Source organism: Chamaea fasciata, unplaced genomic scaffold (assembly GCF_029207755.1).
Source record: "Chamaea fasciata isolate MVZ Bird 193981 ecotype frontalis unplaced genomic scaffold, bChaFas1.0.hap1 SCAF_5, whole genome shotgun sequence".
In the NCBI taxonomy this organism is placed as follows: Eukaryota; Metazoa; Chordata; class Aves; order Passeriformes; family Sylviidae; genus Chamaea; species Chamaea fasciata.
Window position 1 is genome coordinate 67,003,183 of NW_027094090.1, and position 24,225 is coordinate 67,027,407.

Genomic DNA, 24,225 nt, shown 5'->3' on the forward strand with positions numbered 1-24,225 from the left:
GCTCTTGACTCTTTTTTTTTTTTTTCCTATGTATTTAGAACCTTTCCCAAGAAATGGGAGCAAATTCCCCCTACCTTTGACTCATTACAACTCTACCACTTGAAAACTGCAGGCAAATTGACACTTTCCCAGATGAGGCTCCAGAGTTGTGCCCACATCAACGTAAAGAGGATTGGATAATCATTCCTGGATTACAGTTTGGGTTCTCTGCCCCCACAGAAGAAATGCCTCCTCAGCAACAACTGTGTGTTCCTAAAGTGTACTAAACTGGCACTTCAGCAGCAGATGATGACAAAAATGTACACAAAACCTCCTTCAGTCGTTTATTCTAGTTGATTTAAAACCTCACGTGTCTTCTGCCAAGTGTAAAAACATTTTAGAGTCATGCAAACTAAGTACAAAGCCCAGAGTGCAATAAAATGAAATCAGCACATAGCAGGGATTATCCGATTTTTATTTTCTTTAGAAACGGATCAATGAAATCACTGTGCTCCAGGAACACAATTTAAAAAAAAAAAAAAAATACACCAGGTAGCATTCTCCTTAACAAATTTTCACGTCGGTTATAATTATGCAGATTGGACCTGGAATAATAGAATCATGAATCCAGTGTCACCCCAGAGCTCTGTGACAGCAGGTACATTCACAAACCCACCCCCCAGTCCCCCCCACCCCCAATTATTCCTCCAACCCCTGCAGAATCCCATTTCTACATCTAGCTAAAAATATTCTTGTCAAAATAGAAAAAAAACCCCAAAAATTTCCTACAAAAATTTTGAGGGAAGTCATGACACTTCTTCTAAACCGCTTTGCAGACAACTAAGTGCGATGCTCAGTGTCCCCGCGAGCTGCCGTTCCGAGAATTCAGATTTTTCATGTTCCTAAAAATAATCCAACATTGCCACCATGTGGACGGGGCCGGGCGCCGTCCCCGGGCCAGCAGCGCAGGACAAATAAATAACCTCGGCAAGGAGTAAAAAAAAAAAATAATAAAATGGAAACTGCGTCCTGAGAACTGAGTCCTTACGCCGGGAAACCAACTCTAAGTATGAAGCGGGGTACGGAAAATAATTTAAGATGTTTTGTGATTCATTTCTTCGGCGTCATGACGCTCCCCTCGCTAAAGGCACAATCCGTTTCTGCTCACTTTTTTGTTTTTTTCCCCCTCAGTACAGCATTTGCCAACAAGGACAATCTAAATGTATCTAAGAACCACTCATTTCTTCAAACATAATCGTACTGGAGAATGTCAGACTCTTCTTGCTGGAGTTCAGGAAAGCCACGGGAATAGATTTAAAGGATGATCTTTTCTTTCACATGGACTTCTTCATCGCCGCCTTCCTCACACTGAAGAGATATGCTTCATAAATGATGTTTAAGAAGTTGTCATCGTTCTGAAAAACAAAACCGGTCGTCGTGAGCAGGAGAACTGGAGTGAAGGGATTAGAAGCTTATTCCATTTTATGGACCAGATACTTTTCAAGTTTTTTTTTTTTTTTTTTTAAAGAGAACAATAGCAAAGCCCTTTCCTTCACCAAAGGTCTGTTTCCCATGACTGTACCTCAGTAAGGAGCAATGAGCACACAGAAAGAAGATTTTCTAAACTCACAGTGCATTTAAATAGAGTCCAGTGTTGCTGCATAATAACTCAGTGACAACACTGAAGTTACAGCCCTGCAATTTCTCTTCTTTGCCCTCGTTTCTCTCTGGACTTCTGGAAAACTTGTCTCCTCTGTCAGGTCAGTGATAATTCCAAGAGTGTCTGAAGGAACTCTGGATTGTGATCCTACGCTAAAATCCCACCTGGGCAAATCCTTGCATCTTGTTTAGCTCTTTTAGGCTTTAATGCTCCTAAGGGATGCTGCTCCTTTTGCTTTGAGGCTGAACTTTTTCCTTCTGAGGAACGTTTTGCAAGAATGAGTCAGCCCACATTAAGAAAGAATGTTATAAGTAGCTCACCTAAACATATGAGGATAATCACAATCAAGATAATATTTAAGGGAAATTAGGTGCATCCAAAATTGTAGTTTTATATAATGGAAAACTGACAGCTAACGAATTGGCTGTGAATAATTTCCAGGTAACTCAGTTAATCTTAACTACCACCAAGAATAGCAGGGTTAGATATATATTTTACAAACACAAAGTTACAGAGGGTAAAACCCAATCTTCCTTGATTAGTTTCTTCTTTAACTTCATGTATTGTTTTAATAGTATCCAGGCACTCAAAGTATGTAAAGACAAGATAATGTGATTTTTTTTTTTTTAATCCCAAAATAAAAATACAGGGAAAAAATGAGAAAGCCCTCCAGCTTGTTAAACTATGACTTGTTGTACTATTACTTTTCTGACTTTATAACTTAAATAACATTTTAAGTAGCTTACAATGATGACTTTTCATTTTATTCTAAAGCCATACAGGTACATAGTTTTGACCTCCAAACTGGATGTGTTTCTCTGCTCCTTGTGTTCTGCAGCCAGGTCTTTCGTTATCTAATCTCTCCTCAACTTCTACTCTTCAGATATTACTCACACAGCAAGTTAAGGAAAAAAAAATCATAATTATGCATCGTGCCAGAGCAGTAAACAATCATCTCATACGTAACATTGTCAATGCTTTGTCACAACTGAACCTGAGAAACTGCAGCAAAAGGACTTTTATTCAGTGTAATTCTCTAGTTCAAATGCTAAACTGAATTAACACACGTTCATGCCATCTACCCCATATTCTAAAGTTGCTCACACTCACCCTGCAAGTTTAATCTCCCATCTGAATTCCTCTTACTGCTTACACACATCTCTGAAATATTTGGCAGCCAGGATAATCACCCATTATTTATCCTCAGCTAAAAATATAATAGATGTCTCTCTGTGGCTCACAGGCTGACCTTACAAAGCTTTCACTCATCTTTGCTCTTCCCCACCAAATTTATCACCTTCCCTGAACCCCAAACCAGAAGCGTTAATCACAACGTAGCCGTGCAAGGAGAGCCTACTGCCTTCCCCTGGCACAAGCAGCTTCCACCACACACTGAATTATCCATTTCCCCTTTAGACAGACCCAACACCCGCGGGGTGCTCGTGTTGGGGGCTTGGGGCGAGGTGGGGGAACCTTGGGCTCCGTACCTGGATGAGGTGCAGCAGGGTCTCCTGCAGCTGCAGCTTGGTGATGTTGGAGCTGTTGGGCAGGGCAGGCTCTGGGGCTGGCAGAGGCAGCAGCAGGCTGGCAGAGCTGGCTGCAGGCTCGGGGTTTGGTGCTGCCAGGCGCCCGCCCTCGGCACCCTTGGGTGCGGCAGGAGTGGGCTGGGTGAACACCATGGGGGACATCAGCAGCGTGGGGCTCACCGTGGCAGGAATGTGCTGAGGGGACATCACCTGGTCAGAGGAAAACACAGGCATCAGTTCAGGCTGTCTGCTTGGTCGTGTGGTGAGAGCTGCAGAGAGAACTGCAGTGCTGGGAGGTGAAACTCCTGTGGGTTTAATTAGCACAATCAGTTTGATAACCAAGATACCTTGGTAAGAACAAACAAATTAGCATAGTCAGTTTGAGAACCAAGATGCCTTGGCAAGAGCAAACGGAGCTTGGAAGATCACAAGAAGATTGGATGAAGGAGATTGAATCAAACTTCTGCAAGCAAGACACGTTGTAAAATGTTTGTCTGTGTGATGTTTAACCTAATCATTGTAGTAACAAATTACTAGCCTAGAATAGTACAGAAGCATTTGGAAATCTCAATAAAAACAAATTCTGATCAGCAAATCAGTCTTCCTGTCTCTCTCTCAGTTGTCCATACTGCTCAACACCACCTCTAGGATCCATTTCCAGATTAAAAGGTCTTCCATCCAACCTGAGATTGCAGACATGGGTTCAAGAGGGATAAATCTATCTGATAGGCAGATGATCTTAGGACAAGAGGATTTTATTACAGGAATCAGAGTGCTATTAAATCTCAGCACTTAGAGAATGCAGCTGTAAGGGACAGCAAGTCAGGAAGTTTAATCTCTGAAAACATGAGGCATGCAAATATCAGTGTTAAAGACTAACCCCTGTACCTAAAACTAGAAAGTATTTTCCAATGGACCTTCCAAATTACTTTATAAATAGACACATATGTGTGTTTTACCTTCTCATTTTACTGAAGGAGAGAGAAAACAAACCCACAGATTCAGTGATTTAGCTAAAGATCCATAGTGAGCTCGTGGCACTGTCAGAAACAGAACAGACTCACAAACCAACACACAAAATCAAAAAGGCCCCCAAAGAGAACCTTGAAGCTGCAGCAGTTCCCTCAACCAACCTGCACATTGCCAAATAATTTTCACCCGCAAATTTTGCAGTGAATCTTGGAACTGTAAAACGTGCAGGATTAGCTAATACTATCAGATATAATATTAGCAAATACTACCAGATGTAATATACGACATAACAAAGTTAATTCGCTCAGCTTGCAGACATCAGATCTCCAGGTAATTCCAGTAATAAATTTTAATCCTAATCAGCCATCTTCTTGCTATTCAAGTATCCAATCTTTTTAAAGACCAGAATTGATACAAGCTCACCAAAGCTCCTCCCTTTTGCACTGGAGCACGATTTATTGTTACCATATTAAGGTGAAAGGCTGCTCAGTCACTTCACTCTGTGTCCTGGATTACATTTCAATTTTGACAAAAAATTAAGGTCATGAAAATAGAACTGACATTGATCTCCTCGGTATGCAAAACCACACAGAGTAGCATTGAAGAACAGTCGCATTTTTACAGCTTGTCTTTCTCCTAGTTATGATTGTTCTACCCAAGACACAAAAAGTGAAAACAAAGAGGATTGAGATCTCCTGCTGTTTTCTGGAAAATATAAGGAAGCAGAAAGACTAGGGGTCAGGAAAGAAAGCATGCAATACACACCTAAAGCAAAACTCTCTCTTTTTCCCCCCCCAATATTTACCCAGTTAGGTAAATATTGTGTCTGTTTCTCAAACACAAAGTACTACAAAACTCTTGAGTGCAGCTTTCTTCCAACCCCACGGCATGTAATCAAACCAGCAATCACCAGGTCTGTGTTCCAAGGCTCTCACTGAGCAGAGGTATTACAAACCGACTGAAGCTTTGCACACCTATGCTGGAAAAAACAACATTCATTTTAGAAGAGAGCCAGTGTGAGTCCAAAGCGACATCCCTCTGCGGAGTGAGACCTCCAGACCCTGCACAGATCTTCTCCTGCCTCCAGACACCCATCCCAATGCTTCTGCTCTACTCATCCACGCTGCTGCTGCTGCAGCCAACTTCTCTTCGATTTACCTCCAGCAAAATTGGCAGGGTTTGCTTAAACAAGATGATTCTTCCTAATGTGATTTCAGGAATGCATACACAAAACTGCTCCACAAGGGCAGGAGGAAACCTCCTGTAAAGGGAAGGTTGGGAGCAGCTGGAGGAGATGAAGTGTCCCACCAAGAGTCTTCAGCAGACTCCGTCAGCCCCAGAGAACACGGCCTTAGAAATCTAAAGACATTTTTCCTCGTTTGCCCGAGGCCAACAAACAAAACCCGAGACAAACCGTGCCCTTGTATAATACACAGCTCCTCCTGACAAACACATGTTGCGGTTGAGAAGGCGCATGAGGAACGCTCTTTGTCTTCTCTGGGCGGAAAGGTCTGCTTGGTAGGACACGCCAAGCACATGGAAACTGTATGGAACGATCAATGTTGCCATCTGCTGGAGACACGGCCAACACCGACAGGGGACCGCACAACTCCAAATTTGTGTCGGAAGAACAATAGGGAGAAAATGTGTCTTTTTTCAGCGCACGGCATGTATGGCTCTACTCAAAGCTAGAATGTATTTTTTGCTAACAGCTCCAAGCCTCTGCGATTGAACAAACCTTTACATTAAAAACACGGATTGTTTGGGGGTTTGCTTTGAACAAGAAGCAACCTTTTCATTTGAGATACAGCTCAGATCACCTTGAGTCACTGGGAAAACTGACACCCACCAGAAAGCAGGACGCTGATCTTGGCATTCCCAGTGCAATTCCTGTAACACCATGCTTGTGCAGAAGGCACTGTAAATGCTCTGTGGGGACACCAACAGCCTTTGGACCAATCTTTTAGCTTGGAGTAACTTCTCACCAGTCAAAATTCTGTCGATCAACTCCTTCCCCACAGAACCTGAGCTGCTGGTTCATCCATTATCCCCACCTCTGTCAGGTCAACACTTCAATCTCTGAGTCACTAATAACAGAGTAGGAGTCTGCCATCAGCCGTGCAGCAGTGAAGGAAGAACAAGAAAAATGTGCAGAATAACGGGTGCAGCATCTACCAGCCTTTCCCTGAAGCCCAAATGCTCCCTGGGATTTCAGCCTGGGGTTCTGTGCGGCTGTTGGCAGCTGGTAAATTCACCTCACACCCAACAAACCAAGGGGTGCAGTGCAAGGCAAACTGGCACCTTCTGCAGCTTCCCGTGTGAACAGAATCCCAGGTGGATGAAATGCTCCTCTGCACCAGCAGCACCCAGTGAAAACCAACAGTTTTCAGAGGCATTGCTGAAAACTGAGAACAGAATTCTAAGAACGGTTCAGGAGCTTTAAAGGCAGTTAATGAAAACAAAGCTGGCTGCAATGCTAACGTTGCTTTGTCTTTCAAGTTTAATTCAGAATATTTTAATCGATGCTTAGCTACAGAAGCTGAAATGACTTTTTGAAACAAGTTTAACGCGCCCATTTGCATGCTGAAACTGCAGTCAGGACAAGAGAAGCAGGGCTGTGAGGCTCACACCACAGACACTGGGTTTCATGCACATGCTAAGATGTAACATTATGTACAAAATACGTTCTTGATGGAAAAACGCTCCAAGAAATGCGAAAAAATGAGCTGCAAGATATGCTGCCTTCCGAAGAAATGATAAATCTGTGTCTGGGTTATTGCAAACACTTTTAAAACCATAATTCTGATTAACATAAACACTTAAGCATGCACGTATCTCTAACCAGGATAACACATGCCTAACACTACACATATCCCGAAAAGCCCACCGTGGATTAATGCCTTTGGATTGGATCTTAGGCACACGTTACTCACTGTCTGCATAAGGAATATTTCACAAAACAGGCCTGGCTCCAGACCAGACTGAATGCTTCCAAGTATTATTCTTCAGCTTTTGCTTTTTTCCTTCTTCTCTTTTTCTTTTTTTTCCACCCTTTTTTTTTTTTTTGGTGACTGGTCTCTTCCTTTCCATGTGGGAGATCACAGTTCTTATACCATATGGAGATGCAGCAGAAGCCAATTTAAACTTGGACTTGTAATGTGTCAGTTGTGGAAAGGACTATTGCTTACATTTCCTCAGTGCTGCTGATGGATTTAGGGTGTTCCTTTAATCTGATTTTCCCCAACAACAGACACTGCTCAGATATCTCTCTATTCCTGTCAGACTTTTGCTTTTTCTGTATGCTGAAGCAGAGTAGGAGAGGCAATACCCAAAGACAAATAATTACAGAGAACAAACCTCTTGCTGCACTTGTTGTCAGAATCTGCTTTGATCAATTTTGCATGAGCGTGTGCAGATAGATTTGTGCCAATTCAATTTCACTCAAATATCTACTCTGCAGGCATGGCAGCACTTGAAGCCTCTGGTCTGCTGCAAGGATAATATCATAAAAAGATTAATGTTGGTTTTAAAAGTGTTTTTTTATCTTCCAGCTTCTTTTTCAAAAGCAGGCTTGTTTTGGGTGGCTGATCCACGGCTTCCAAAGGAACAGAGTCCTTCCTTCATTTTTAACCCCCCTGCTTTTGCTTTTGCTTTTCTGCTGCTTGTGGAAGAGGCCATTCCTCCCAGGCTGCAGGAGCTTCGTCTGTCCTGAGCAATAATTAGTGACACTCTCATTATCATTTTTAGTCTGTGCATTAAATCTCCAAATTTAATGCATCTAATATTGTGTTGATAGCAGCTGTGGCAGCCTGGGAAGCCACTCCTAGACAGCCTCAGTCTCCCTGCTGTGCTCACAGCCCTGCAAAGGGAGACTGAGAATCTCACTTGCTGCTTTTCTTTCAAGGCAAACCTGCAGCAATAATCACAGTGAACGAGCCTTGCTCCAGAGAAGATTTTTCTGTTCTCACAAGCTGCTCTTCTGTCCATACTCAAGCAGCCAAACTGTTGCAGTTGCACTAGACCAGACCTCAGGAATTGCCTTTGCCTATTGCAACTAATGCTGGCACCAGTCTTGTTCATATTTACAACATGAAAGGCATTGGCCACAGCAGCATCTGTAGGGATTTTTCATCTGAAAAATATATCAGCTAATTTCCTTATTTTTTATTCATGCATACTTGACTTAACAATGTATAGCCCGGACTTGCCTCATTTCACTTCTACTTTCATTATGTCCTCCCTCATGCTATCAGGACATGTACCAGTGAATCACACAATTGCTTACATTTAAAGCAGGCAAGTTCCATTCCCAGGGAAAACAAATCATTTTTTAATTTTTCTTTTTTTTTCTTTTTTTTTTTTTACTTTGAATCCTCCTTTTATTCTTCAGCTCTCCACTGGAAAGTCAAAGTTACCATCTGTAAGCACCCGATCCGGAATAATTTCAATGACTAATCTCCCAAGAAACTCTTTCATACGGACTCAAATCCTACTGCATTAATTAAAAGAACAAAAATAACGATGGCTATTTGCTGTATCAAATTCATATTCCTCCTACCTCTCTCATGGAATTAGAAAACTTGACCTGTCACAAACTTAGTGACAGATGTGGCTCTCTTATTATTAAATGACTCTTTCATCCTCTTCATGTATAGAAGAACTTTCTAGCACGTTGAAATGTCCTGTAGCCTTTCAATCAGGTTTTGACAGAATTAGAAAAATAGAATAAAGGAGAAAAACAGAATAAAACAGAAATACAAGAATGGAATAGTCACAATAGAAAAGCAGCTTTGCAACTTTCCACTGGAAAGGGGAATGCTTGGCATCAGTAATTTCTAGATTCCCGTACAAAGCCTATCCACAAGAAAAGAAGCTGAAAAGGGTTTTGATGCATACCCAGACATGTAAAGTCATTCTAGTGTGGAAAATCCTACAGAAAATGAAGTTGTTAAAGTTGTTTTGGACAGGGCATTTTGTAATTTCACATGTTGCTTTTCCGAAGAACATAAAAATGTACTCATGAGAGAGATACATTCTCTTAACATCTCCCGAATATTTTAAGACACCAATCTTGACTTTTGGGATCAAAATAAACACAATTTTTTGATGTCATTCGGGCACAAGACCTTTTTTCAAAATAATACTCAGGAAATTAAAGCAAAATAGCCAATGAGTATCTAGAAGTAGCAGGTGTGGTACGAGATAACTAATTGCCCAATGTACAAATACTTCAAAAAGCCGCTGTTAGAAAACAAGGGACTTTATAAGTGTCTTTAGCAACTGGCATACGAAAGAAAGCACATCTACACAGAGAAAGCTGTGACCAATTTTGCAGAATAATAATTGTTAAACCCAAAATCTTACACTCAGTAGCAATTACGCACAACAGCCCAAGTGTGGCAAGTGCAAACTCGGTGACTTTTCAAAGGGGCTCTGGGAGAACCCAACACGGCAGTATTTCTGGTCATCATTGATGTGTCAGAGATGTGGCCCTCAGGATTTACAGTATCACACCTTGGTAAATCACCACTCGCTCCATGTTGGGAAAGCACCACCTGCAAAAGGAATCACGTGCCAACACGCAGCAGGACAACGGAACCAAGACCGACCTCAGAAAACAACAAGTTTAAAAGCCTGCTGGATTTGTATTTGTTTATGATGAGGAAGTTCCCCATTTACCTGGAAGAGAGCACTCTGTTTTTCTGTGCCTGGAGCCTTTTCTATCCAGGAATCCAGTGGTTTCAGGCTGTTGGTGCTCTGGGTAACGACTGGGAACTTAGCTGCCAACGTCGGTCTGCTGGAGACATGGAGCTGCTGTTCTTGTTGCACTATCTGGAGCTTTTTCAACAGTTCTTGCGGTGAAATCACCCCAGAATTGGCTGCTTGATTGCCAGAGAGAGGAAGTGCTTGTCTGGGAAGTTTGGATTGTTCTTTACCCAGCGTCTGAGGCTCTAAAGTCTGGCTTGGTAGGGACCCATTGAAATACACCAGAGGGGGCTGGCTCATGTTATTGACCGGCGCCGCAGGTGCTCCAACAGGAGCAGGAGTCCTGCTGAACACGGCAGCTGTGGAGTCCACAGCTCCTGTGGCGCTGGGGTCCATTTTAGCCACCGTTCCTGAGTGACTCTGCAGCTTCTGCAGCAAGCTCTGAGCGCCGGCGGCGTCCTGAGCTCCGTGAGGCGCGGCCATGCCGGGCGAAGGCCCGGCCTGGAAGAGCCCAGGGAAGGTCTCCCCCACGGAGGGCACGGTGCCATTCTCACACAGAGGGCTCCTCTCAGGGAACTCAGCCAGGGGATGGAGCTCCGTGCCACGCACCATGAGCTTCTGGATGGCAGGGCACAGCTGCTTCTCCGCACACGGGGAGTGCCTGCTGGGCTCCTCGTAGGACAGCGAGCGAACCACGCCCTGCCTGCCTGGCACCTTCTCCTGGTGCTGCTGCTTGTTGAGTGTTTCTGGGACATCTGCCTTGTCCTGCTTGCCAAACAGGGCTGTCAAAGACAAGTGCTGGGGTTCAGGATCCACGCTCTGTCAGGGGACAAAGGAGAAGTGATACTGAGTAACACGCGGCCAGAGTCTAATAAGCAAGGTGCTAACGTATCAACCTCTGAGGGTCCAGCCTTTCTGCAGGGAATTGCAGAATTATAATTAATTATTATTGTTATAATTATTATAATTAATTTGAGTGAGACTGCCCCTCGGAGGTGTTTTGTAAATCAAAAGGTTTCATAAGTAAAAAATACCAAAATAACAAAGGTCACAGAAAACAAAGAATTAAGCCGCGCACAGGTGTCTGAGAAATCTCCTGCACCTTGCCAAAACACCTCCCAAAAGCCTTTACTTCCTTTTGTGCTCCTTCCTAAATGCTGAATGTTTTAGGAGGCTTGGAGCCAACGGGATCACCAAGAGCCATTGACTTACACCCTCAGAGCCCAACCCATGCCCTTGTGCTGATGCTGAGCCAATTACAGTGAGAAACCCACAGAACCTTCCAGCTAAACTTCCTAAAACGTCCAAAGGTGAACTGAAACTCTTTCCCTATTTGGAAACACCTGCTGGAGGTGTAGGGATTGCATCACCACAGAGAAGAGCAAACGTGGCTCCCTCATGCAGAAGTTACATTCAGTGGGGATGATATTTAGCCAGCAGAGTTCAAGGAAAAGCTGAGAAAACTGCAATGCTCTTTTTTTTTTTCCCCCGAGAGGATTTTTAATAGTTTTGTCACATAGGAAGGGCAAGAAGACTGTTGTCAAGCTGCTAATGTGGGAGAAAATCGGCGAATCTGCGATGGAGCAGTGGCTTTGCTTTAAATAACATGGAAGAGCGTCTTCTTTTACAGCCATCAGTGCAATATTAGTAAGAGACAGAAATCTGCCTGTGTATGAAGTACAGCCACTTCTTGTGCATCTGCTGGTCACAGCTGAATTCAGTTTTTAGGATTTGGCTTCAAGATGTACCAAGACACTTTTCTTTATTTAAATGATTTCCCCTGAAAAAAATAAAACCCCACAACAAACAAAACCCCACAAAAGGTGTGGTGCAGCAATTGACTAGATCAGCTTGTGACCCAAGACTGCGTCTGAAATTTGAAAGACCAGCGTTTCTTTGCTGCATCAGGACAGTTTATCTGTGTTTGCACATCATCCACTGGGGGCTGGGGAGCTTTTACAAACCAGATTAGTTGTGCTTACAGTGGCTCCATCTCAGATTCTTGCAGTGACCTTCCAACTCAAATCAATGCTCCTGTTCCCCGGTGCAGCAGCAGCCAGAGAACACCAGAGGTTTTACCTTGCTCTGCTGGGAGACTCGCTGGTGCTGACTCTCACTCGGCTTCACTGGGATGGGTTTGATCAGGTTGGGGTTGTTATAGATTGCAGAGGAGCTGGTTATTTGTTTTGGCTCTGAGCAGGTCTTACACTGCAACAGAAGAAGGGCATTTCTTAGCGTGTGTGACAATATCTTTTCTCCTTTTGCCCAACCACGGTAAACACAGACATAACCAGGTATTCAATAACCAAAAATACTGATGATGGAGTATCGTGCTATTAGAAGAACTCTAGCAACTGCAACCTAATTTTTTAAAACCACAAGGCATATGTAAAACTGAACACTTGATTCCAAGATTTCCCTGGTATGAGGCTTCCCTCTAATTTAAATCTCAGTTCTCTTTTTGGCCTTCTGCTTTTCCTGCACTTCAAAAACATAAAACACTTTTTAAAAAGCACCTTAAAAACCAAGCAACAGACATGCTTTTCCTGCATCCAACAGGCAGCTAGAAGTAGTTTAGATCCAGGAAGGATTAATGTGCCCATAAAGGTCATTTAAAATGCTTTTGTCAGAAAGTAGAATCAGAACTCAAACTCTTTTATATAGATCTTCATATGGTGGGAACTTGCAGGACGCATCTACATGCACAGAAAAGTGATTAAAGATCTAACCAATTTGTAGAGTCAGTAGGATTTCATATTAAATATGATTATTATTAAAAATATTTATAAAAAAATGGTCAGAGACAGATAACTAAAAGTGATGAGGGACAAAAAATGTCACGTGGAGAGAGAGAAAAGCATGATTTGATTCAGAGACAAACCATATAAAATGCTCCACGGAAGAGAAATTGCAAATGGAAAAGGAAAACACGAATAAGATTCTATATATGAGAATTTCGTCAATGAAACTAAAAAAGCATTGGGTACACATGGAATGCTGCTGTCAGTAGAAAAGAAGACAGTTCTCTTGCGGCCTTAAGGGCCTTCAGTAGGTCCTCAACACTTCAGTTGTTTGTCACATTGGACAGATCCTACACGGACCAAAACTGCACTTCAAAAGGATTAAACAGCTTTTTTCTTTCCCCTAAACTGTTCTCTTTCTAATGATGCTGCCTTTTTTTCGGCATTTCTCCTCATTGCTGTTTTTCAGCATAACCTTTTGGGCAAAAAGCACGTGAGCTTTTCCTTTAACACCACGGATAACATCCTCTTGAATATTTCCCAGTGAGTTCTGCGGAATTTCAATAATACCCTTATTTCCTCCGGAGATTTTAATAGGCTGGATTCTTCAGAAACCTTAGGTCCCACTGTCATACCCTGCACGATCACAGAACTGAGCAGACGAAAAGGAAGTGAGAGGCAGGAGTGCTTAGCAGAGTTATCACTGTATGAGCATATTTTAGACCAAATTCCTCAGGCAAACGAGCATCGGCACACACAGGAATGACATTGACCTGACTTGGTGTCATTGCTGGGACTTGATAACAAGGCCAGTGAGTTGCTGTCAAACACAGGAGCACATGGAAGAGGAAAGGAGCCTGTGATGACTGCAGAGGAGCTCAGGATGTAAAAGCCATTTTGGCAGATGGGGAGCAGGGTCTTGCTGATGAGTATGCTTGGAAGCACTAACATGGCATTTGAAGGAACTGTCAGGAACACAGGTAAAGAAGATATCAGATGCTGTTATCAACAACCAGCAAAAAGCAGCATGAAAGAAATGCCACCAGGCTCTTCAGTGACAGAACCTGAGAGTCCTCGGCAGCTACAACATTTGGCAATTACTCTGCCTTGCTTCAGAGGTCTGCCCTTCAGTCAGGCGTCCCGTTCAAAGCTCTGCTGCTACAAAAGGTGCCTAAATAATCAAAAAGATTCTAAGATCAAGTCAAAGAAAGGCTCAGCAACAAAACCAGATGCATATGGTCAATGTGGATCCAAAAGAGCAAGAAAATCACTGAAGGTGTTTTAGCAAGTCTGGTAAGAGTCAGAGATATTTGAAGCAAACAACTGCTCTCTGAAAATGCTAAATGCTGGCAGAAGAACTGTGCAGCACAGAGTTAAACCCAGAGCTCGTCCTGCAGTACAAGGCCAGGCACGATGGTTGAGGAGAAACCCATTTTTTTCATGCTTTGTTCTGTACCCTTGCAGCTCTTCAACTGGTCTTCTCCCTGGTCAAGTGAGGCCGGCTTTTTCTTACTAGAGATCAAGAAAAGGCGAGTGTACAAGAAGTATATTTAAAAAAAAATAACTCAGTGGTTTGGCATCTTAAAGCTCCATTAATTCAAAAAGCAAGGGGAAGCTGCGTATTTTATTTTGCATGTCATGGAACCTCCAAATATATCAGATAATTCGGGAACAAGATATACCCTTCAAAATTAGTTACACTCATAAAAATTGAGCAAAATTCCTTCAAAGTTTTGAAAATTGATGCTCTTCTTCTACAGCTTCCACCACTTGAGAACACTCTTCACTGAATAAACACAGAATTCAAAGAAGAGAACAACATATTTCATAACTAATTTTCAGCACATCAGACTGCAAGTAATAAAACATAACACTGACAAGAAAGCAGATGCCATAAACCAGTCAAAAAAGCACGACTGCTCTGAAACATATTGACATTAAATAGAAAAATGGTTGTCATTGCCTTTATTTATCACCCTCTTTTGGAATTTATATTACCAGCAATACAAGAAATCACACACATCCTGTTCATAAGAGGTCAAGAATTCCTAGCGCTCACGTCCCAGATGAGGAGGAAGCTTTCACGTTATTGTTTATGTCCTTGGCAATCCCTTAAATGCAGAAAGATTAAAGATAAAGCAAGAGGCAAATCTGCAAAGGATTCTAAAGGGAAAAGAGTCCTAAAAGCTATGATTTAAACAGCAGGATTTCCTCTCCTTTGTCTTGATTTCTGTGTGAAATGGAAGGTAACATCTTTTAGATTTATCACCCTCTTTTCACAGAATCTGAAGACAGCCTAATATTTTTCCAGTTTTCCATTTGCAGCGTTTTTTAAGGTTATCTAATGAAAACCTCTTAAACATTTCAGAACATCTCAAATCATATCCTCTGATGTCAAGATTAGATACTGATTCAGTATTAAAATATGGGGACAATTACCAGGTTTTGGAAGTGTTTGTCCACTTCAATAGATTAAATCTCTACTACAGAAAGTACAAAAGCTTCAACAGAAACTCTACACAATAAAAAGGGCTCAGATAGTTTGCTATCATCTTTCTGAGGATTTTATTAGTAGCTGCATTTCAGAAAAAAAAAAGAAATAAACACAAGAAATTTAAGGAGAGAAGAAGTTAAGATCTATGTACATTTGCAGGAACACTTAGGAGCTCTATTACTGCATGACAGCACATAAGCAATACAGGAAACAGCAGCAGGAACCTGCAGGCTCTGTAACAATCTGCAGCTTATATATGGATAGTTAAAATTATTAGATTTTTATTCCCCAAAGTAAAACGTTTTTGATTGCTCAATAATAGAGAACATTATTAGTCCATTAGTTACTTCTTTATTTAGAAGCCTCAGAAGACCAAAGCAGCACACGGGCTGAAATCATACTACATTTCAACCTTTTCATTTCCTTCCATTAGTGCCTGAGAGGAGCTAACAACCACAATTAAAAGCAGTAACTTCACTGTCAGAAGTCTCCTGGACCAAGTCCTTTGTACAAACCACAGAAAGCACCACCAGGTAAATCCTTCACCCAGGAAGAGGGCACAGCTTGCAGGTGCTCCTCAATAGGCACAGGAGCTCTAAGGGTCAGAATGAAAGATAATTTACACTTTCTCTGAGCCTCTGCCATCCAACAAATAATCCATCACATCCACATTCTCCTTCCAGAACGTTTTATTGACAGCATTGATTTCTTTGGAATTTTTAGCAAATTCTGTCAAAGTTGAAAACCCCAAATCAAACCTTTTATGTTTCATCACAGAAGTGGGAGGAAGCCTCACCTTGGTGTACTCATCTTTGGCCTTGGTAAGCATCCGTAAGATATCCACTTCTTTGTTATTAGCAGAATTCACAATCATGGGGGACACCCCTGCTCCTGTGCCCTGCTGGGCTTTGAATTGCTCCTGCTGGGTTAGGCTGAAAGGTGGAGGAGAGATGAGGAAAAAAAAAAGTACAAATTAAACATAAAACCTCACAATTACTGTACAATACTTGATCAAAACTCAAATATCTGTCCTTTCCCCATCCACATTAAAACGTGCAGAATAAAGATCGCCAAGAAAAGATCTCTGTAAAATCCTAATTTGACACGAGATTAATTTTCTCCCATCTTGAATACACCAGACCACAGAATAAAATTTCCATAACTGAGTCACAATTTCTATACCCAGAAGAAGCAGGGAATTTATAGTGTTATTCAGTTCTGCTGGTGGTGGAGGATGGCAAACACACACAAATCAGGCATTAAATACTAGCAAATGACCAATTTCCTGCCCCAGCTGTTTTATTATTGTTGTAGAATGATGAGAATTAAAACACACAGCCAATTGGCTGAGCAACAGGGTATTTTTTTTTATCTATATGAAATACTGCTATTAGAAACCACTACACATGGTTTACATTTGCATGAGTCCTCTGAAAACTAGGTTTTATTGTAGTAAATTACCAGTTTGAGAGCACCTAATCACCACCAACGGAAACTCGAGCTAGTTAACTAAAATGAGCTGTCAAAAACCTGGGTTTCCTAGGGTTCTTTGTTTATTTCTGTAAATTCGTGCCCATCAATTATTTCTTGGGTCACAGCTGACTCATTTTGGAGCTGGAGGATATACAGCAAAACCAACAAACCCCACTGAACAAAACCCCACCACTGTCACAGCCTGTGTTTCACACTGTTTGGGCACTGCAAAATGAAAAGCAGCAGGTATTACTTGGGGGGAAAAAAAAAAAAAATATATATATATATGGAGGAAAGATGACTACCTGCCCCTGCAGTATTTTATCCCAAATCCTATCTGGTGCGTCTAACCCACAGGAATAGCCAATCACTGCCTGTTCCTTTACTGCATCCTCCACATTATGGAGCTAAAAAATGTAGATTGCATGTGTTGATAAAATCTGTGTGACTTCAGCTCCTTCCTTCTCCAAGCAAACATGAAAGCCTGCAGGATTTAGCCCTTAAAAAAGGGTCCCTGCAAACAGTGCAGAAGAATGAGCCCTGTCCACCCTGGACATGAGAAGAAGAGAGTGGTGATGAAAAAAACTACCCACACGACATGGTCAGGTTAAAATACAGCTGAGAACACAGTTCTGTGTGAAATCCTCACCTCTGGCTGGACTGCAAAATTGAAGTTTAACGTGTATAAACCCACATTTTTTATGTGCATGAAAGCAATGACTTTAATTGAAATCTTGCTTTAAATGCCAAAAACGAAGTGAGTTTTGTATATATTGCTAAGAAATGAGGAAGCAGGAACTGAGCCATGATGTACAAACAGGACGAAACCCACAGAAATTCTCTTAGTGCAATATGCCCTCATGATATCCTGCACTTACCTTGATATAAGGAAAAAAAAATAGAAGGTAGCAATATTAAAAAAATAAAATCTCCCTAAATTGAAAAATATATTAAACCCCCAAAGAATACAATTCCTCACAAATAGATCTCTGAGTCATCAGGAAATAAATCATATCAACTGGTACACTCTGATGTAGCTGGAGAGCTGCACTACAAATTAGGAAAAATTACTGCCATACAGTGACTTATTTATGATTTTATGAAATGCAGGCTTGACACTTGCCACCAAGTTTATAAGTTTAAAGTAGAAAGGTATGATATTTCTAAAAACATAAAATGTGCATTTATTTACAGAAATACATACAGAAAAAAGCACAGAAGTCTTGTTCACTCGTCACTTACTTTTTCATGAGCTCTGCAATTCTTTGGCATTCTTCCTTATCATAAAACCAAATCCCATATATGGACACTGTAAATGCACATCAAACACAAACTGTGAGCATCTTCTCAAACAGCAGTTCTACCTGGCAGGTATTTCAATGTGGCCTGTAAACCAATTTCAGCATTTATTTCCATCTTATGCTTTCCCCATCCAGAAACACAAAATGACACCTCAGATCCTATAAAAATCAAAAAAAAAAAAAAAATAGATCAAAAGGGACATCTCTAAGCATGTAAATTACTACTCTTAAATATTCAGTTAAGGCAAAGGTGTTTGATCCTTTTCTTCAGAACCCTAAACCAATGGGGTTTTTTTTTTTCCTTTAAAATCTTTTTCTCCGTCCTTTATTTTCAGCTGCCATATCCATTTGACTCCCCTACCAGCACGCTGCAGGGAGCATTGCAAGCAAAATGGAAGCAGGAAAATCTGTTCAGTTTTCAAACAATGTTCAGGTCTGTCTTACAGAGCATCAAAGTTGATGGAGTAGGGTGAACACATTCCCCCCCCCAATTTAAAGCTGTTGTCTTCCATAGAACTAAAAATTTAAAGCTGTGTGTCATCTTCTGTGGAACTAAAAATGGACCCAACTGTTTAATACACAAAACATTGGCAAAGAGTCTAAAATATTCCACAGACCAGACATCCTGCAGACAAAAATTAACTTTTAAAGTATGTATTGTCCTTTTCATGATTATCAAAAATAATGTGATGATTTCTACTATTCACCTAAAAAAGGAAAGCAACATAACAAGCACCTGTGGTTCTTCAAATGTGCTACATAAGAGCTGAACTACACAAGTAATCCCAGGGTTTGTTTTTTTAACAGAAATATTAAAATATGCTTTTCAAATCCACATTAACCTTCTGGCATATTCCAACGGGCATTCAATAATCAACTGTGGACCCGGAGAAAAGTGTGTGAACAACTCACAAGGTTCCAGGACCACATCCTCCTGATGAAACACATTTGAAAACTTGTCCAGATCACAAGTAACTCCACATTCTTCAATGCAACAGCACAGCAAGCAGACTGAGAATCCCAGACAACCCAAATTCGTTTTAATCAAGATTCTTATGTTTTTATAAAAGAATCTCCAATGGAGAAGAGTATTGATGAAATTTTGGCCATCTGCTCCATCTTCTCGAATATTTTTTATGTCTACCACAGCTGGTGGCGCCATCAGTTTTGCAACACGGGTTGGACAGCTTCACCTTTGGCCACCAGAACAGACATGTCACAGACTATTTATGAGCATCTAATAAATCTGGAAGCTGACAGTCCCTTGGAAATGCCAAACTGCTTCTGGCCATTAGAAGCTGAAAAGACTCAAAGTGGCTTCTGCTGCTGATTTACCTCAACTCGGTGACGAACACAAGTGATAACCAGACAAGCCCAACATCCTCTGAGCTTAGAGCTCCCCCAGTCAGTGGTGAAATCTTTCAGGAGTGGACAGTCCCACAGTTCTTCCGTCCACACTGCTCCCATCTGCCCAGAGCAGATCAACGCTTCAGAAATACACTGAGAAACAACAGCACAACAGATCCCGAGCTCTTTCTTGAATGTGAGAATGAGGGACCAGTGAGAACACCACAGCAACTAGTGGAAATCTGACTTCTGTGGAGTAACTGTGGCATAAATTCCTACTACAGCTGTATATTCTGCCGTAATCCGTATTTAAGAGAGAAAAGTGTGAACAGTAGGAGTAAGAATAAGTGTAAGTGGCCTCCACCTTGATTAACGGTGAAGAAAAAAGGCAAAAAATTATTCTTATGTGTGTGGCACCACATAAAACCCCGCGAGCAGAATGAGAACCTAAGCTGATAACAACCTGTACCTGTCAGGGAACCTGGCACACTCGCCGGCACACAATACAATTCCACTGCAAGCTTTCCACCGGCATGAAAACACTGCCTGTTTTATCAGGATTAAACATAAACAGATTACTTTTATCTGCCTTCCCACTCCGTCAGACTGTTTGACAAAACAGAATCCCAGCTCCGAGTATCATCTGTGGAGTGGTAATTTCATGTTAAAAATGAATCACAAAACATCAGAGGCGCAAAGCGGATTTTTCTGCTGCCACGCAGAAGAGGAAATATTAAGGCAATTTTAGGCCCAGTTTCAACCATAAAGTTATGTAAGAAGAGATTCTTGTAAAAAAACAGAAAAAAAAATTAAAATCAACATCAAATTATGAATTGATGACATTAGAAGGAAAACGAAGTGCTACAGTGATGATGTTGTTAACAAGATTACACAAAACTACGACACGATGCAGCTATGAAATCAAAAAGATCCAATAAGCATCAAATGGGAAGCTAAATATATTACTTAAATAAACGGACTGGAATTATTAATTATTAAGGGTATCAGTCTTTTTTGAATTTCTAAAAGGCAGGCTACTCATAAATCCAAGCTGAAAAATTCTACCCAAATGTGTGAAGCTCCTTTAATAGCTCAGTGACTGAATTTCAGGCAGGACACTATTTAAGTTTTCAATCACGACTTCAGAGCCAATTCGAAAGCTTCCGCCTTACAATTTTCATTTTTCTGGCTACGGATTTCTCCTGTCCTCACAAACACCAGAACACTTGATACTATTTATAAGCAGAAGCTGACAGCTGCTATCTCCCAGAATTGCAGATAACAATTCCTAACCTCTCAATATTTGAAACATTCATTTAGTTATTATGATAATACAGGATTTCTTATCAACTTCAATCATTGGTGGTTAAGTATTTTATTAAAAAGAAAGCCATTTTCTAGGATTATTTTTTTTTCCCCTCTTCATTATTCCAGCAATTATATTTTTGTCTTGTGGATAGACATTTCTATTATCTTAGCTTTGGTTTCCAGTGTACCTGCAACACATGATTTTTAAGCTATTCCTCCAGAGACTGCATAAAGTCCTTAAGCTTGGCAAAACTGGATACAGAAATAACTACTGACTAGAGATTCCCTAGGAACTGTCTTATCCTTGCTGGTATTAAAAATAATTAAATAAAAATCCCCAATCCTTAAATTTTTGTGTTTTATTCTTGATTTCATGCTTCCTAAGGTATTTTGCTCTGTGTCTAGTAGTCTAGACTCTTGTTCCTGAACATGTAAATCCACACTTGGCTATATTAAAAAGAACTTTCTGTATCCATGTCTTGCAAGGCAAGCAGACACCTTGACATTGCTATGTTCAGCACTGCAACATGGAAAAAAAAAAAAAAAAAAACATAAAAAACCCCCCTGCAGCACAGCCAGCTGCACACTACCCTGGAAAGCTGAGTTCCATCCCAGAGAGGTTCTGCAGTGACACACAAGCTGTGAAATGTCATCTGGAGTGGCCGCACTGGCTGTGTGGGCTTCATCTCCCAGACCTGGCTGCAAGATCTGAGCACGTGGCCTGCAAAAACACCAGTCAGCCCAATCCCAGGCTGTAAGAAGGGGTTTTGAACACATGAATCATAAATACCCTGGAAACATTTGGCTTGAGTCATTAAGGTCAGACTCTCCATGTTTAATTGGTCTCTAATTGTAACTACTCTGTCCTAGGATCCCAGTCTGTGGAATGGGAAGAAAAATATTTCCAGTCTGAGCAAAGTAAAACAGTTCTGTTCGTTCATGAGCTACCGGCTTTTACAGTGATGATTATTGGAGAAAACAACGAGAAAACCCAATAATTCTGACTCCAGTGCAGAACTCCAGCGGGGTATAACAAAGCCAGTGACCCATGCAACAGTAAGGAGGAAAAAAACCCAGAATCCTGCGTAGCCTCTCGATGTAAACACCAATCCAACTGTTTGATAAGTGAAACAAAGTCCTTATTGCAAAAGAATACAGCCACACAATATGAAATTCCATAAACAGAGGCATTGCACAACCAACCTTAACTCTGGTATTTCCTAGTTCAGGAGTCTTAAAGCTCCTTTAGCTCTAAGCAGGCTTTAAGTTCTTTCAAATACAAAATTTTGCTCTTTAGGTACTTACAACACTAGAAAAAAATTCAGTTGTTCTGAATCCTGTTCTACCATATTGATAGAAACGTGGCTCATCAACAGGACTGCAAAACTGCACAACACAAAACATGTATGAGGTAAAGGTATTTGTTTCTAAAGAATGGAAATTCCTCTCTGGCTATATCGTGGTATTTCTGGAAATTTTTCAAGAGAAGTCAGCATTTGAATGACTTCTCAGGCAATAAAAAGGTCAGTAAATTGAAGCAAGGTAAGAGTTTTCCAAACAACAAAAAAATGTGTATTTTGATGTGAGCTTAACCTGAATTCCTAAAAAGCTCTGAAAAGGTCCTACCTGTTAAATTATCAGACATTTGTTCTTTCATTTAAAGGCTGATAAAGCTCCTGATCCACTTATTTGGAAAACTATTAACAAAGACAGGGAAAAGGAAGACTAGGTATTTCCATTATCTCAAAGGTTTAAAATATTATGTATGAACAAGCAAGCTACAAAAAAAAAACCCCAAACCCAAAAAACAACCAAACCAGTTGGTAAAGGAAAAAGAATCCTACTCAGAGACATGTCAATGCAAAGCAATGATTACACATGGCCCTTTTTCTGCTTAACCACTGAAAATTCAATTGAGGAGGGAACTGTTTAAGCAATTTTATTATTTAAAAAAAAAAAAAACAAACAGAAAATATGCAACAACAAAACCCCCAACAAAATGAAAAAAGCCCCTCCAGACCCCTTCCCTCAAAAGCAAATGGTTTGAGAGTGGGCAATGATTGGCAATGTTGCTGAAGTCAAGAATAAGTTCCTCGCCACCATCTGTTTAGTTGTGCTTGGAACTCTGCCTTAAAAATCAAGACAAAATTTTCTTGTTAATAGAATGGCCCCTGAAATATTCCTGCCATCATCTATCAGTGGTGAAAGTTGGGGGACCGATTTGCAGACTTCAAGACAGAGCCAGTAAATATTTCTGGTTTCATGAGGCAAAAAAAAAAAAAAAAAAGGGACAGCACAGGCAGGGTGGATGGTTTGATAAATCATGTCTGTGGCTCTGCTGTGAGACACTGACTTCAGGCAGATTTTTAATCCAAATTTATCAGGGATTTTTGCACAGAAAAATCAACTGTGTAGCAGTCAAACAAAACAGGGTCACTGGAGAGCCCCCTACGTGGCCTCAAAGCTGAACTTCTGTTAGTTCTGCAGGAAAATGTGAAGCCCATTGATCCACTTCTTTCCATAAAGCTCAGCAGATGTAGGAGTCCATCAGCAGGTTCTTTACTTTTTTTGGAGAAGAGCCCAAATGCAAACTGTATTTGCAAGATTTCCCTTAAATATGCCTTCTGTTGATGCTACAAGGAATTTTTAGTCATGACACAGGAATAGGATCTATGTTATGATCCATCTGGCTTGGAGAATTTATTTTTTTCCCCCCACACCACTGGTTTTTCCAGTCACACCTCCTGCCATTGCATCATCAGTTCCAAATAATTTTCAAATCACGATGGCACGTGACACTGAAATGAAGGCAGGAAGGCTGTAGATGCCAGGCTATCAATTTCTTAAATAAGCAGCTGTTCTTAATGAATATTTTTTCTTAGAAACAGGCTCTCTTCAATAACAAATGGTTCCCGTTACTATTGCACAACAGAATTCCAAATTGGCCCCGTCAGACGAGAGCTCCATAAGCTAAAAATTATTCCAAATATCCTCAGTCAACACAAGCAGGGATCCTGTTGAATAAAAACCCACCAGAGAAAGGCTTACTGGAAAACAAATGCAACTGGAACACCTGAAATGATTAATTTTTTTAGCTTACCTCTGCTAACTTTCTAAAGCAAACAATAAAACGTCTTCAACACACGGAAATGAAGCCAGGCCCTGATCTCCAGAAATCACCTGAGCAGGACACAACAATGCCTTACACAAATCCAGGCTAATTAGAAATCCAAACCTTTCGTGAGCAGAAAGGCTTGTGCTAACAGAAGATTGTCACAAGTGGAAAACTGGAAACCTTTTCTTGATTCTGTGCTTGAATCTTGTCCTTGATTCTTCACTCCTACCTAGGAACTGAAAGCAAAGAGGATTCTGCTCAATCAAGAAGGGGACAACACAGCTTTTCCAACCTGGAGACAACAACAACAAAAAAATGGCTTTTATTGGAAAGAACAGAAAGGAGAGCTACCTGCAGTGTCTCAATTTCCAGCCCTTTTTTTCTTTTTTCTTGCCACTGTGTTAAGGAAAGCAGCAGCTCCTGTGTGTTTCTTGGGGAGTATCTGGGCTTGCAAGTCCCAAGGGGAGAAGATGCTCTGCTGCCTGTGACACACACACAGCTGGTGGAGGGCTCACCAGGATCCTCCCAGCCAGCTTTTCGTTTAGAATTTAGCCCAATCTGAGAATACGCTCCCGATTATTTTCAAAGTGCATCTCTGAGGCT

At 41.1% G+C, this 24,225-nt stretch overlaps 1 protein-coding gene across 1 annotated transcript in view; it reads right to left on the bottom strand.

The window, feature by feature from the left end:
• Positions 1-689: 689 nt before the first annotated feature.
• The window catches only part of DCP1B (decapping mRNA 1B), a 38,945-nt gene continuing 15,409 nt past the window's right edge, over positions 690-24,225 (bottom strand). Inside the window, exons 4-9 of the mRNA XM_066184284.1 lie at positions 17,794-17,860; positions 15,875-16,010; positions 11,923-12,051; positions 9,817-10,662; positions 3,127-3,375; positions 690-1,394 (exon numbers count right to left, since the gene is read on the bottom strand). Of these exons, the coding sequence (XP_066040381.1) occupies positions 1,314-1,394; positions 3,127-3,375; positions 9,817-10,662; positions 11,923-12,051; positions 15,875-16,010; positions 17,794-17,860 (1,508 nt within the window). The 3' untranslated portion in view covers positions 690-1,313. The remainder of the gene's footprint in view (positions 1,395-3,126; positions 3,376-9,816; positions 10,663-11,922; positions 12,052-15,874; positions 16,011-17,793; positions 17,861-24,225) is intronic.